The sequence below is a fragment of the Canis aureus genome, chromosome 15, assembly GCF_053574225.1.
Source record: "Canis aureus isolate CA01 chromosome 15, VMU_Caureus_v.1.0, whole genome shotgun sequence".
Taxonomy (NCBI): Eukaryota; Metazoa; Chordata; class Mammalia; order Carnivora; family Canidae; genus Canis; species Canis aureus.
In genome coordinates, this window is record NC_135625.1 from 61,370,958 (window position 1) to 61,385,102 (window position 14,145).

A 14,145-nucleotide genomic window follows, 5' to 3' on the forward strand; every position below is an offset into this window, starting at 1 on the left:
ATGTTCGATCAAGGCTGGTCCCCTCAAGCAGTGGTTAACAATTTACAGAGGCCAGATCCCTGGTTTCAAGGGGTTATAATTATGATTATGATTCCTCTAAATACCTTGGGATAGCCAGAGTAGGGGTCCCTTGCACATGAACAATGAGCAAGGCAATTCATAAAGTAGAATGGTGACTTTAAGTCTCAAAGGCACCACACAGGTTCTCAATCTTAGAAACCAGAAGTGCCCCCCAGAAGCCCAGAACAGCCATGACCAATACCCCTTTCTTGTCGATTGTGGTTGCAAATTGCAACCTGACTCCACAAACCATTTGGGTCTATTCCCTACTCTGTCCATCTGAACCTTCTTGACATCCCCTGCAGAGCTATGGATTGCCCCTCTCCACCTTGGTCTTGACTTTTTCAGAGCCCAATTCAGCCTGCCCTGCCAGTTAGTCTCTTGACCCCTCATGACTTGAGTGTGGAGAATGTCACACTTGGTGGGATAAGTGAAAATCATCTGATAGTAGAGGCACAGGTGAGGAGACCAAGGACTGCTTTCAATGTTGCTTTTTGGCAACCGGGTCCTCAAATGCCCTCTGGATGCCTTATACTGAGCCATTCAAGAGACCTCCCAGCTGCCTCCCTGGGCCAAAGGCTCAAAGGAAGGAGATGGCAACAGGAAGCGGGTTGAATTCTATTTAATCTGTTGTCTTGAACTTTGTCCCCTATAAACAGAGCCTCTCCCTTTACTACAAATCACACATGTGGCTTGCTGCCTCTGCCTCATAGGGAAGGCTGGACAAAAAAATGCCATAAGAAAAGAGAAACAGGAGCCCCCCTTAGGGTCAGCATGGGCAAAGGAGGGCTTGCAGTCCCCATCTCCCCAGGTGGCATCCCCTTAGGTAAGCTGGAGCATCAGGCTTCTCAGAGAGTGAGCCAGCCTTGAATCCAGATTTTGTCAGAAAATATGTGGTCTCATTATTGTTTCTAAAGCTTTAAAAGATGAATTGCATCCCTGAGCATGGAAGGAAGAGCCTTTATGGAACAAGTGCAATCACCCAGGCCTACAATGTTGTGGCCTGATTGTGGGAAGGGGGACAGTCAGGGTCTTTGGTGAGCCCAAGCAGAGGGGAGTTTCTGTATTTGATATTAAGGGGAAGGCTGAGCAGAGTGGAACCTGAGTATTTGACATGAGGATACAGTATCAGACTACAACCTTCAGGGTGGCAAGAAGCCAAGAAAAAGCCCCCTGCCCAAACAAGAGGGCAGCCAGAGGGAGGCACCTCAGGGTAGCAGTGCTGGAGCTTGAGAGGCCCACTGGTGCAGCCCTGAAACCTGCAGGGGTTTTGTCCTGGGGTTCCACTTTGCCTCCAGAGGACTCCAAGCAGGGTCCCCGAGTAGTAGGGATGATTTCTGGAATCCAGCCTGTCGTATTTTCCACCACCTCCTGCAGGACAAGGGAAATGGGAGAAAATGGGTAAAGGCAGAAGCCTCCCCCACTCATTTCCTTTCTTCCACACTTACTTGGTGATCCCCAGTCCCTGCAGCCTCACAAACTAGCTGGGAGACTGCAGCCACCCCACTCCAGAACAGCATCAGTCCATCTTTCTACTCCCCAGCCACTCCTTCCCTGACCCAGTATTCCCACCTTTGTAGTTCACCAGCCTCCTCCTTTCTTTTTCTGGCCTGGCCCTACACCATCCCAAACCCCTCCATCCCCAGCCCTGAGAGGGTGCTGGCTCCTGGGACACTCACATCAATGGTCTTTATTATCACCATCTGCTGGGCGTCCTTGCAGGCTTTCTCAGCCTTCTTAATGTTCTCTGGAGTCCACTCAACATTGTTCATGGCCATCATGCCCTCCATGGAGCTGCCGTGGACAGGGGGAACACATGATAGGCTAGGATCCACTCAAATCTTTGACAAAATGCCCTCATGTTTCTTAACAATATTTCCGTGTCAACAAGAGCCAAAAGGAATGCCTCACAACTCAATAAGACAACCATGATTCTGGCAGAAAGAGAGAAATAGCAAAACTCAAAGATGAGGATTTTTCTAAAGTGAAAAAGAGAAAGTCCTGACTCTTTAAAGACGTAGTTCTTAATCTGGAGGTCATAAAGTCCTGGATGGAATGACTTCAGGGAACTTGTAAAGGCCCTGAAATTGTGTGTGAAATGGGTGTGTCTGCACAAAAGTGCCTTTTCCTTGGAAAGGAGTTTCAGGGCTTTCATAGAATCTCAGAGACAACCTTCACCTCTAAATAATTAAGGGTTATTACTTGAAAATAAACAGTTTTGACTGAGTCAGAGAGCACATGAGAAAAAGGCAGACGAGGAATCTATACATAAGTGATCTAACTTTTAGAGGTCTGTTCTTATCTGCTTTTCTGAATGACCTTAGTGGTATGGGAGGGATGCTATTTTGTCTTATGTCAGGGCTTTGAGAGTCAGACATCGAGAGAAGCCAGGGTTAGGATGGTAGGCGCCAACAAGGCAGCCCACCAACGAATCCTGACTCACTATGTAGGGGGTAGTAGGTGGTCTTCCTTTTCTTCCTTCCCTGATCTTCCCCAAGACCCCCCACACACACACTTGAAGGTCTCATCTTACAGGATGACTTACTCTGATACCTCCTCCCCCAGCTCATGGGCCACATGGATGATGTCAGGGTACCCCATGCAGCTGGAGATGTTGTTTCGGGGATAGTAGAAGAGGAAGATGAGGCACATCTCATTAATGGTGCTGGGACCCCCCTGGGGAAGAAGAGGGAGAAAGAGATGGAACACAAAGTTACTAAGGCAAGCAGAGAGTTGGGAAGAAGGCAGGCAGAAAATAGGGCAGGTGGTCGTTGTGCCAATGATGCCATTTTACTTTTCCCTTAACCTACAACCAGCTGACTGATTGTTACTTCTACTTCTTACCCACTCTTTCCTCTCCCTTCCTCTCCCTCCAATTGATAGACAATCATTGATATTATTTCCTAAGCAATATCCCATATATCTGTCCCGTCCCCTACATTGCCACGGCCTTTGCTCTGGTTTGAGCAGATAAAATGGTTGAGGAGATGAGAGAAGATATTGAGTTTCCTGAAAAAGCCACTCCCTTTTGAGTTTCTCCAGGATTCCCCATCTCCACATGTCCTAAAGCATGACCTACTCAAATAAGTCACATGTTCAGTTCACCGCAGTGGGACCTTATGGTTTTTCCCTGTGACTCCCCTCCTGCATTATCCCCATTTGTCTCTTACGGTATGTATCACTTTCTACCTCACATGATAGTAGTATATATGGCTATAGTTTCTTCTTCAATAGCATGCAACCCCTTTGGAATCCTATGAGCACTGAACCACTCTTGGCACACCAAAGGGGTGGTGTTCCTTGTAGACCATCACAACAGTGGTTAACTCTAATTGAGAATTCACTACAAGTCAGGCAATGCTCTAGATGCTTTACATAGGTTAATCAACTCTCACAACAATCTTATGAGATACTATTATTAGTTCTTGTATGAATTAGAAAACTGAGGCATAAAGAGATAGAATAACTTGTCTAAGGTTAGAAAGCTACCAATGATTATGTTGACATTCAAAACCAGGCAAGAAGGGACTCTAGGGTGGCTCAGTGGTTGAGTGCCTGCCTTTGGCTGGGGTCGTGATCCCGGAGTCCTGGAATCGGGTTCCACATCAGGCTCACTGCAAGGAACCTGCTTCTCCCTCAGCCTGTGTCTCTGCCTCTCTCATGAATAAATAAATAAAATCTTAAAAAAAAAAAAAAACAGGCAAGGAGACCAAAAGTCCATGCTCTGTGTCACTCTAACATGCTGTCTGTCCGGGGTCTTAGTGGGTCATCAACAGAGAAAGTAGGGGATCCTTGCACGCATCTTACAACCACCGGGGTGTGAGAATATGAAATCCCCATGTGAATGGGTAACACCATTGGAGGAAGAAAAGGGCTTCATCTAGAATAATAAGAGTCACTCGATAGCCAAAGCCAGGGATGGGCTCTATTCTGAGGCTTCGTCCTTGACTGTGACGGGAAGGGAGGTACTTACAAAAGTCAAGGAGTCCCGGTCCAGCGTCTGGTAGTGACACTCTACCAGCAACTCGTCTCCCTATTCAGAGTGAAACACAAAGGCTGACAGTAAGACACGGAAGGACTGGTGACAGCCTTAGAGCTCCCTTGGCTAACAGTGATGAGCTCCCATCCTGCCTCCCCACCCCGACTCCAGTCCTGCCTCCCAGCAGGCTCCCACCGGTTTGATCTCCACTCGATACGGTAAATCCCGAGTCTCCTGCAGATTGAAGTCATAGGAATCATCTTTGCAGATTGTTTGGAGTTGTGTCCCATTTCTAGAGGGAACGAAGCAGTGTATGAGCTCATGCTGGGGGCACAGGTTGCCCATAAAACAAAAAAGCTCCTCCTTCCACAGTCTTATTCTGGTCACCTCTACTCTAGGGATAGTTCTAGTTCTTCCTTACTCCCAACCAAGCATAACCCTATGCTGCAGAATAAATAACTATCCTCAAATTTGTTCCCACATGCCGATGGGAAAGCTTCAAGTCCACGCCTTCCCTTACCTGTATTGCACAGCCTGCAGAGCACGGCCAGCCAGGTGGGTGTGGAGCAGGTAGCCGTACACCTGTATGTCAGGCACTGGGGCCCCATTCATCTGTGATAGGGAGGAGACCCGTCTGGTTTGTTAGGAACTCTCGTCTTGCCCTGCTCCTTGATTTGCCCCCCTTAATATGGAAAACCTTCCTCTTATGACCGACACAAGCCTCTTTCATTCTTACTGAGCCCTCCTAGACCCTCTTCCTGGCCCACCCTCCAACTCCCAAAGCCCAACTCCTTCCTTCCCTTGCATGATCCAGGTTAGCAGTTTTCCCAAGCACCAGGCTAGGCTGTTGGCCATTCGCCAAGTCCCAGGCTCAGGCTGTGTGTGCTTATGGACCAGCCCAGATCTGTGATGGGAAACAAGAAACTTCAGGAAGGATGTGCCCTCCCTCCACCAGCCTCACCTCCTCAAACTTCTCCGTCTTGCACAGCCCATAGGACAGGAAGGACTCTGCGCCCGGGGGTATGAAGTGGATGGGGAAAGTGAAGAAGCCCAGCTGGAGGACTCCCATGTCATATTTGCGCAGCTGTGCAGTGTAGTATAATCGGATCCCCGAGGAGTCATACACACCTGGTGCAGAATGGAACAGTGACAGAAGGCAAGAGAGCTGATCACAATGTGGGAGCGAGAGACCCAGGAAAGCTGAGACAGGGCTATGACCAAAACGAGCCCGTGTGCTTCCCACAGCACCTTCCCAACACCTAAAAGCATCAGCCAGCCGCACCAGCTCTTCCTCCAAAAATGTTCTAGATGCTCACCAGGAAGGTTGTGAAAATTGCTGTAGTGAATCTCCAGTCGGATCCACTGGGGGTCCAAGGGGGTCCCAAGAGAGACACCCACATCATCTGGAAACTGGTAACTCTGTTGGATGGAGGAAGGTTTGGCAGCAAGGAGGGCCAGGTGCTAGGTGCAGGGGCCAGGACCTGCCTATGTTTTCTGGCCCTCGTCCCAGACCTCCCCTGTCTGCTGGTTCTCCATCAGTCCAGCAATCCCAGTCTCCTGACACCATGCACCCCCTTAGCCACCTATTTCCCTCATCTCAGGACTCACTGTGCCCCCGACAGCCCAGCCTACGATGACCTGTGAGCAGAGGGAGAAGGCAGGGTCAGCTCCATAGCAGTCACTGATGCCCGTGGGTAGAACGCTGGCATTGCCACAGGCATACACCAGGATGTGATGCACCATTGTCTCATCATGCTCCACCATCTTGGGCTCAAACTGGGTGAGAGAAGGAAGGCAGAGCATGGTCAAGATCTATGTCAAGTCCTATCCCCCCATTCCTTTGCCCCAAATAAAAATACACCCATTCCACATTTCTGTTTCTCTTCCTTCTCCATTTGTTCTGTTTTTCTTCCCCAAACCACCACTTACCCCCAATTCTGTCTGACTTCTCTCTCAGCCCCTACCCTTTTAAACTCCTTCCCTGAGTGTGTGACATACCGAATCTAGCTGAGACAATCCCTAAGACTTCTGAATTTCCCTTAATAACCTCACCAGTTCACTGTATCTGCGCACAGGCCTCATTGGATCCTGCTCTAAAGAAAAAAAAATGACTCCCACACATTTGCTAGTTATTGTAAGATCCAAATTTGAAATCCTTCAACTGTGAAATCAGGTGATCAAGTTGGAGTTCCCTCTAGCCAAAATTCACTGACCTGACAGCCTTTGTCCTCCAAGCCTGAACTTCCTCCTAGGCCATGAGTACGATTCTGGGTCCAAGGTAGGGCTCAAGACTTTGCTCTTTGGAAACACTAATTGATGACCTCCATCAAAATCTCTGCTGCATTGTGGGGCTTGATTAGAAAAGTGTTGGGAGCTATAGTTCTGGGCTCAGGAAGCATGAACCCCGCCCCCCACCAAATCTGACTTGGCCCCCATATTCTCCTGGCTACTTCTCTCCAGCTTCCTCTCAAAGTTTTCTGAACACCATCCCTTCTCAGTTGGCTGTGCTCACTACCTTGTCCATGTCTGGTTCCCCATACCTTGAAGATGTGATGCTTCTTGCTAACGATGGGGAGAGGGAGGAAGGTGCAGGCATACGTGGTGTCATCCTCTGGAATGAGGAACTGGAGAAGGACACACACAGACTGAGCTGGGTTGGAAATGAGCTCTCAGAGAAGCTGGGGAAGGGACAGGCCCACTTTGCGTCCTCAGGGGGCTGGGGGAAGTCACATTTACCTCGATTCAAGGAACATACTGGGTATTGGGTGCCAGAGTAGGGTCTGGATTGAGTGGGAACATGGGAAGGAGGCTTTGAGGTGGCTGGGTGGGGTGGGGGCCTCTTACATCAGTGATCTCCAGGTCATGGATGATGGTATCCTCAGGAATGTCAAGGTCATCAGGGTGGACTATTTGTAGCAGGAAGATAGACTTGACAAAAGTACGGTCCCGGTCCAGCTTCAGAGTGTCATCCAGGCCATAGGTGGCCAGCACCCTCATGGTGTCACTCTAGGGATGTCAGCGGCATTGAGGTGCTGCCCATGAGCAACACTTTGCACATATCCACACCCAAGAACTGACACAAGCCACTTGCTCACATATACACAGTGGAACAGAAAGAGCTTCCAACTGGAGGTTGGAACTAGTCGGGTTCTAGTTCTACCTCAGAGGCCAACTTGCTGGAAACTTTTAGCAAGGACATCCCTTCTCGATGCCTGTGTCCACATCTGGGAAATGACACCCTAACGTTCAGTGAAATGAGGCAAGGTTCTTGGAGAGGGGAACCCAGGGGAGGTTGAGGTGGGTGCTTAATCAGTGGGCTTGTGGATTTGGAAGGGAGGACAATGGAAAGGCAGAGAGGGACAGGACCCCTGGGAACTGTGACTGCTGCCTGAGACACGTGCATATACCAGATTGGTGGTGACTGAACCTCCCCAGAAGGAAAAGCTGCTTAGGATTGGGTGCTTTCTCCCCTTACTGTTTTACCGTAATGTCTTGGTCGTGAGGGTCACAAGAGCGGAAGGGCCTGGAGAAGCGCATGGTGGTGTAGACAGCATCCTCCGTCAGCCCCTGCAGCTCAGCATCCTGGCTCCCGTCCTCCTCCAGGGTGTCTTCATCTACCAGGTGCTGATCCTGGGGTCCAGTGAAGATCAAAGAGAAAGAACAGGAAACCCCTGTGGTCATGACTTCAGAGCAGCTGTTCCCTTTAGCAACCCAAGCTAACCCAACTTTTGGTTGATCAAAAGTACGTGACAATTTTAAGCTATTATTATTGTAGCTGCTGCTGTGGTTATTAGACCATTTTATGCTGCGGCCCACCTGACTGAGCCTAATGGGAATTAGGGCTGGAGACTGGGTCACCAATAGCATGGACTCTCCCCCATTGCCCTGCATTTAGTGGTGCAGGACTCCCTCAGTCCAGTGATTCCATTTCTTAGCACCTTAGGACCATGGAGCCTGGAAGGCCTAGTTTGGAAACTCTCCAAAGGACCATTTCTGTAGGGAGAGGTCAGCAGTCAGCTGGTGTTCTGGGCATGGGCCTGGATATGTTTGGAAAATGTGGATCCTTCCTGGACTCAGAGCCATCCTCAACTCAGCAAGGGACCTTCATCCATGGAAGGGGGCCACCCTCAGACTTACCGAGAAATAGACGTTGCCGTCGGGCAGGACTCCTCCAACAACCAGATCGCTCCCCGTTCTGGCGTTACGATTTGTGACACCCAAGCCCACCCAGCCAGCTGTCCGGACCTGCAGCTCAAAAGTGATGATCTCAGCCTCAAGGTCAAAGTCCCAGCGCAGGAAAATGACGTTGGACGGATCTAGGAACCTGGAATAACGCAGGCGAGATGTGGGACCAAGGCCTTTGCCTGGGGAGGGGACTACCAGGGCCGTAAGTAGGAGAAGCCTGAAGAGAAGGGCACAAGTCATGGCTCCTGGGGTCTGGAGCATCTCTCCTACAGATGGACACGCAGGAAGTATGGGTTTATATGTGTCCCTACCTGTGCCAGGCACTGTGCCATGGGGGAGGGACAGACTGGGGCTCTTCTGATATGATTATCCTCTGGATTCAGAGTGGTGCCACTTACATAACTCTGGAGGTATGAGTGTCCAGAGAGGGTACAGAGAAGATAGCTCTTGCCCTGGAGCTGGGTCCTGATGCAAAATTCTCGGGAATAGATCATTTAGACTCTTGCACCCCAACCCCATGCCAGTGTCCTGCCAATGGGGACCCTGCAGAATCGGGGGGGGGGGTTGGTTTTTCCCTGCCTCTCCTTCCTTGTCTTTCTACCTTTCTGCAACCCCCATCCCTGTGTCCTTGGATGTCCTTAGTGAACATTCTGCCCTCTGGCACCTGCCCCCCACCCCAGTTTTTATGGGCATCTTCTATATCTGGAACTGGAGCAGAGCAGAGGGTGGGGGCGAGAGTGATTACATGCAGCAGAGGAACGAGAGAAGTTTTGGAGGAGGCGTTCAGGGAAGGTGATGATTTCCATCTCTCGGAGGAGTCTTAGCTACTAATCCCTGGAAGGACACATAGAGGTGAAGGAGCCATAATCAGCTTTCCAGATGGGCAAGTCTGGGGTGGCCTTGAGTTTCTGCACATTCCTGGGGAGCAGCAGGAGGAGGGGAGGGGGGAAGAGGGAGAGATTGGGGGATAAGTGTAAACTGGCCCTTGGGAGGCTTGGTGCTCTACCCTTGTTACATGAATTGCCTGCCAGGGCATTTAGTGACTCTCGCTCCACTGGGGGCTTGGCCCAGGGTCCTCGCTGGCAAGTGCCTCAGTATTCAAACCATAAAAGCACAGAAGGAATGTTAGAAAATTAGAATACCAGAGTGAAAAGGAATTTTAGATCCACTTAATTTTTAGATGAGGAAAGGGAAATTAAATACCTAGAGGTAACACGAGTAGTGCCTGAACCCCCATCTGGTCGGAGGCAGAGCTAGTACCAGAACACAGGGGTCCTGCCCCCCCAGCAGTGCTCTTTCCATTATTTTCTTAGGTTACAGACACCCACGGGGCACCTGGCCACCCGCCATGCCTTCCCACCGAGGTTTGCCCTGATGGAGTTGTCATCTGCTGACTGCTTCTTAGGGAAGGGACTCACTCGATGCCTGGAGGTTTCTCAGTCCAGGTTCTGACACAGCTGATCCAGCTGGAATTGCCTCATTTTCCCCCAGTGTCCTTTCTCCATCAGACAATGGAGGAACACTGAAAAATTAACAAGGACTTGTGCCCAGGAGGTATTGTCTCCCAGCACAGAAACTGGACCACACATCACACGGGAATTCATCTCAAAGGGGGGTGGGGTTGGGGGGGAGGTGGACAGGAGCTGGAGCATCTGTTTATGCCTCTAGTCACGGCCTGCACACTCTTTTCAGTATCTATTGAGTTCATCAAAGCTGGTAAGGACCCAGCTGAGGTTGTTGGCAGCTGCTGTGAGCACCTGGGTAGGAGTTATGGTGCAGTAGGAAAAAAAAAATCTATTTCCCAAGGCAGCAACCATAATGCCCAACTCTGGGCATGGGAGCAGAGAGGTTGCTAGGCAGCCATCTGGAAGGAAGAGGCTTACCTTGGCCCAGGTTGGGAGTAGGGCCAAGACCAGAGGAGGAGCCTGACCTTGAGGAGCAGGAATCCAGGGAGGAGATAACAGGAGTGTCAGAGACACTCTGATCCCAATCGCATTTGGGGATTAAGGCTAAGGGAGGAGGCGACAGGGAGACAGGTGAGCCAGCCCTGTAAGCCAAGATGGGGCCAGATCCCTTATCGTGCAATCTATCTACCTGCCTGAGGGAGGGACAGGGAGCCAGTGCCTGCAGCCTCAGAGTATCTGCTCCTGGGCTCCCTCTGGCCACTAGCAGGATTTTTCTCTGTCTGTTGACCTTTTCCCCTAGTTATGGTTTGTTCCCCTTGCCCGGCCTTCTTCCCTTCCATCCTCTGATCCCCAGAGCCACTCTCTCCACGGTAAACTCAGAATGCAATGCACATGGCTTGCCGGGTGAGGACGCCTCTGGGTTGGCATGTACATATTTCTGGTGTTCAAGATGTGTGGTTTGGGCAATGCTTCCCAGAGCATCACCCTCCTACCCTCTCTGGAGAGAAGAGATTGGGAATAGGTAAGAGAGCTCACGGCAGAAGGGGACCAGCGCATGTGATTTAGAATGCAGGGCAATTGACATTTCGTGCACAATTAGATGATGCAAATTTGAAATCATCTGGCTATTGAAAATATTAACTCACTTTATACACAAAATTGTACATAATGAAAATGAGTGTCTATTTTTAAAAGATTTTATTTATCTGACACAGAGAGAGAAAGCACACAAGCAGGGGGAGAGGCAGAGGGGCGGGGGGGACAAGACTCCCCACTGAGCAGAGAGCCCGAAGCGGGCTTGATCCCAAGACCCTGAGGTCTTAACCTGAGCTGAAGTAGATGCTTAAAGACTGAGCTGTCAAGGCACCCCAGAAAGAGTGTCTTTTCTAAAAAAAAAAAAAAAAAAATCCAGAACAACAGGACTTCAAAGTTATCAAGCCAACTGGATTATAAACTATTATGCCATCACCACATGGCATCAATACCTGTTATCCTTCCCCACAATCATGTGAACCATATTGTTGGAAGTAATTATAATTTCGCAGATTAACAAAAATAGTGAATCTGGGAGGCGCAAAGCCCCAGGACACCAGGTCCCAGCTGTTTCCCGACATGCGGGCTCCCCAGGGTGAGGGGTCTGCAGTCTCGCCTGGCTCCATCTCCCTTCTTCTTCCTCAAGGGTCCCTGAAAGCACAGACACCTCACTGGAGCACCGACCTGAATACAGTGCGATCCGAGGTCTTGAAATAGTAGTTTGGTTGCTAGACTCCTATATGTCCCCATATTTTTGTCTGTGAAAGGCTGAAGGTAAAGACAGGGTCTTTTTAAATCTAATTTCCCAGATCACTGGTTTCCAAACTTTCTGAAAAACGAGGCCTCTTAGCTATGTTGGAAAATTATGTGAGCTTGTGATTTTCATCTCAGCTGATGACTAAAGGAGAGATAAAGAAAGGAAGATAAATGCTGCCATTAATATTGTCATATGTAAATTGAATTGGCAATTTACCACTGCAGTGACGGAAGCCAACTCTCACTAAGCGCTCAGCCTGTGCCAAACTCTATTCCAAGAATTTTTCTTGTGTGAATCTATTTACTCTTATGAAATCATTATTATCTCCATCTTATAGATGGGGAAACTGAGTCCCAAGGCCCCAGCGCTAGGTAGTGCCAGCACTGGGCGTTGTCAGGAACTCTCTCCCCAGAAGTAGAAGAGAAAGAAAGCAGTCTTATCATTGAATAAGCATTAAACCAGAATATGATTCACATCCCAGGCATTCCATGGGGATATTGCAAAAGCAGAAATCCCAGCCTTTCATATGGGCCACCAGACACAACCCATTACATACAAGTTCTTGAGATAGAGTGATAACCAGTCCTCAAATAAGAGGACTGGACAGGACATCCTGGAGTCACTTGCTTACTGGGGGGCTGGGGGGGTGTCCATCTGGGTTTGTTAATTTGCTCTACCCAAAGGACAAGCAATCTTGCCACGTCTTTACAACAGGGCATCATTTTGCAGCTTAACTCTACATTAAGTGAGGTTCATTTTGATGTTTGCATTTCAAAGAGATGATTGCAGGTCCTGGAGAAAAACATTTCTGGGTGATTTACATATATTTCAAAGAGAGAGAACTTGAAATTATAAGTTTTCTACAGTAAATCCTCTAAAGAAATGGGTAGGAGGTAAGTCTCTTCCCTTATTTTCAACAGGGAAAAATTAAGTCTCTAATGTTTAGTGTATTAGTTGCCCTTAGAGAGGCGACTCTCTAAAGCCCATTGCCTACTGCCCAGCCTCTATGTGTGAAATGCATGGGGGGGGAGGGGGGTGGAGAGGTCTTTGCTCAATCTGCCGGCCTGCTCGCTTGCATTGAGATGTTGGAATCCCTCGAAAAGGTTTGAGGCACAGATTCAGAACCACTAGTGTCTGTGTTCAGAATCTCTGGGACACGGTGGTGGAGAGGGTGCAGGGCCACACAACCTCACTGAGGCACTCAGTGAATATGGGGAGTGTGTGCCTGCCTGTGTGAGGGCTGTTGGCAGGCAGAAAGCAGGGAACGTCAGGGGGCTTGAACCTCAGTGAGAAAATAAGACAAACTGTCACGTTTCCTGGAAAAGCCACTCCCTCTTGAGTTTCAGGCCTAGTGTCAGCTGCTCACGGCCACCTCATAGACCTGGATCCGGCTCTCCGGGCTGCTGCCCGATGCCCTGCTGGCGAAAGTGTGGGCCAGGGAATGGGACTGTTTTCCATCCTGTGGGGCTGGGTGCTCATGGCTACCGTGAGTACAGGTCAGATGCCAGGCAGAAAAAGCCACTCCACGGGTTGAGGGAGGGCAAGGACTAGTAGGCACAGAAGGTTTTGCTCTCTGATTCCAGGCTTGCTGAAGCCCTCCCCGGCATAGCACCCCTATAAGAAAGTATTCCTTCCGTTTCCAGGAGTCTCCTATTGGCATTGCTCATGGGCCCCCCTCTTTGGGATTTGGCTGGTTATTTGAGGAGTTACTGCTACCCTGGGGACCTTTACCCTGGCCTGTGTTTTTCAGATGCCACTGCAAGCCTGGTGGAGCAAAGGCCCCGCTGGGTCCTGGTAGCTCGTGGGCAGGCTGAAACCCTGCACTGCATCCTGAGAGATTCCCAGTACCCTTGGATGAGCTGGTACCAACAGGATCTCCAGGGGCAACTGCAGGTGCTGGCCACTCTGCGGAGCCCCGGGGACGAGGAGCTCGTATCCCGTCCTGGAGCAGATTACCGGGCCACGAGGGTCAACAGCACGGAGCTGAGGCTGCACGTGGCCAATGTGACCCAGAGCAGAACCCTGTACTGCACCTGCAGTAAAGACACAGTGATAAACTCCCCTTGGACAAGTGAATACAAACCATCCTGGGTTGCCAGCCACAGACCCAACCTCCTCCTCCTCTGACCTGACTCCTCCTCCGCTCCCCTACCTCCTTCCTGTTGCCTCTACTCTAAAGCAGACACTTCCTACTGCTTGCCCATGGCCCTTTTGGGGAACGCTCTGGCTGCCTAACACAGAGATTTAACCCCAGGCTCTGGGGGGCTCCGTTCCGGACCTGGCTCTGCCACTTGAGAGCTTTGGGAAAGACTTTATCTCCCTGAATCTTGGTTTCTGTGCCTGTAAAGTACAGGCGGTAACTCTACCCAGCTCAGAGGCTTGCTGTGAGGATCAAAGGGCATGATTCTCCACAGTTGGCCTAGGTAACAAGCATTTGGGGTTTAATACCAGTATCAAAGCCCGCAGGGGTGCTGGAAAGAAACCTGGAGAAATTCTGGAAGCTCAGAAAGGAGGAAGAAGGAGTATCTCAGTGTGTAGCCCCTCACTCACACCCCTAAACACCCACTTTTTCAATAGATTCCCATACTCAGTGCTTACCACTGCCTAGACGTCTGACTCACTAACCTCAAGTTGATCTTTTTAAAAGTAAGATCCTCACAGAGGGGGCCTGACCTAGAAAGGACCACGGTCTGGGTCCATGGTGAGGGCTCACCAAACATTGACCA

The 14,145-nt window shown here is 49.9% G+C and overlaps 1 protein-coding gene and 1 gene segment (V, D, J or C); one reads left to right on the forward strand and one right to left on the reverse strand.

Moving 5' to 3' along the window:
* Positions 1–666: 666 nt before the first annotated feature.
* LOC144284980 (putative DBH-like monooxygenase protein 2) lies at positions 667–10,179 on the reverse strand. The gene is made up of 13 exons (XM_077850195.1): positions 8,177–10,179; positions 7,523–7,669; positions 6,884–7,045; positions 6,580–6,663; positions 5,648–5,815; positions 5,356–5,458; positions 5,001–5,167; positions 4,560–4,651; positions 4,235–4,331; positions 4,034–4,093; positions 2,606–2,736; positions 1,740–1,854; positions 667–1,431 (listed from the first exon to the last, which is right to left on the reverse strand). Exons 1-13 carry the CDS (start codon positions 8,483–8,485, stop codon positions 1,189–1,191), a joined length of 1,878 nt encoding a protein of 625 aa, XP_077706321.1. The 5' UTR covers positions 8,486–10,179; the 3' UTR covers positions 667–1,188.
* A 2,533-nt stretch (positions 10,180–12,712) lies between these two features.
* Positions 12,713–13,546, forward strand: LOC144284192 (T-cell receptor beta chain V region E1-like). The segment is given in 2 exon segments: positions 12,713–12,915; positions 13,170–13,546. Coding segments are annotated over 2 exon segments (432 nt in total).
* The last annotated feature ends 599 nt before the right edge of the window (positions 13,547–14,145 follow it).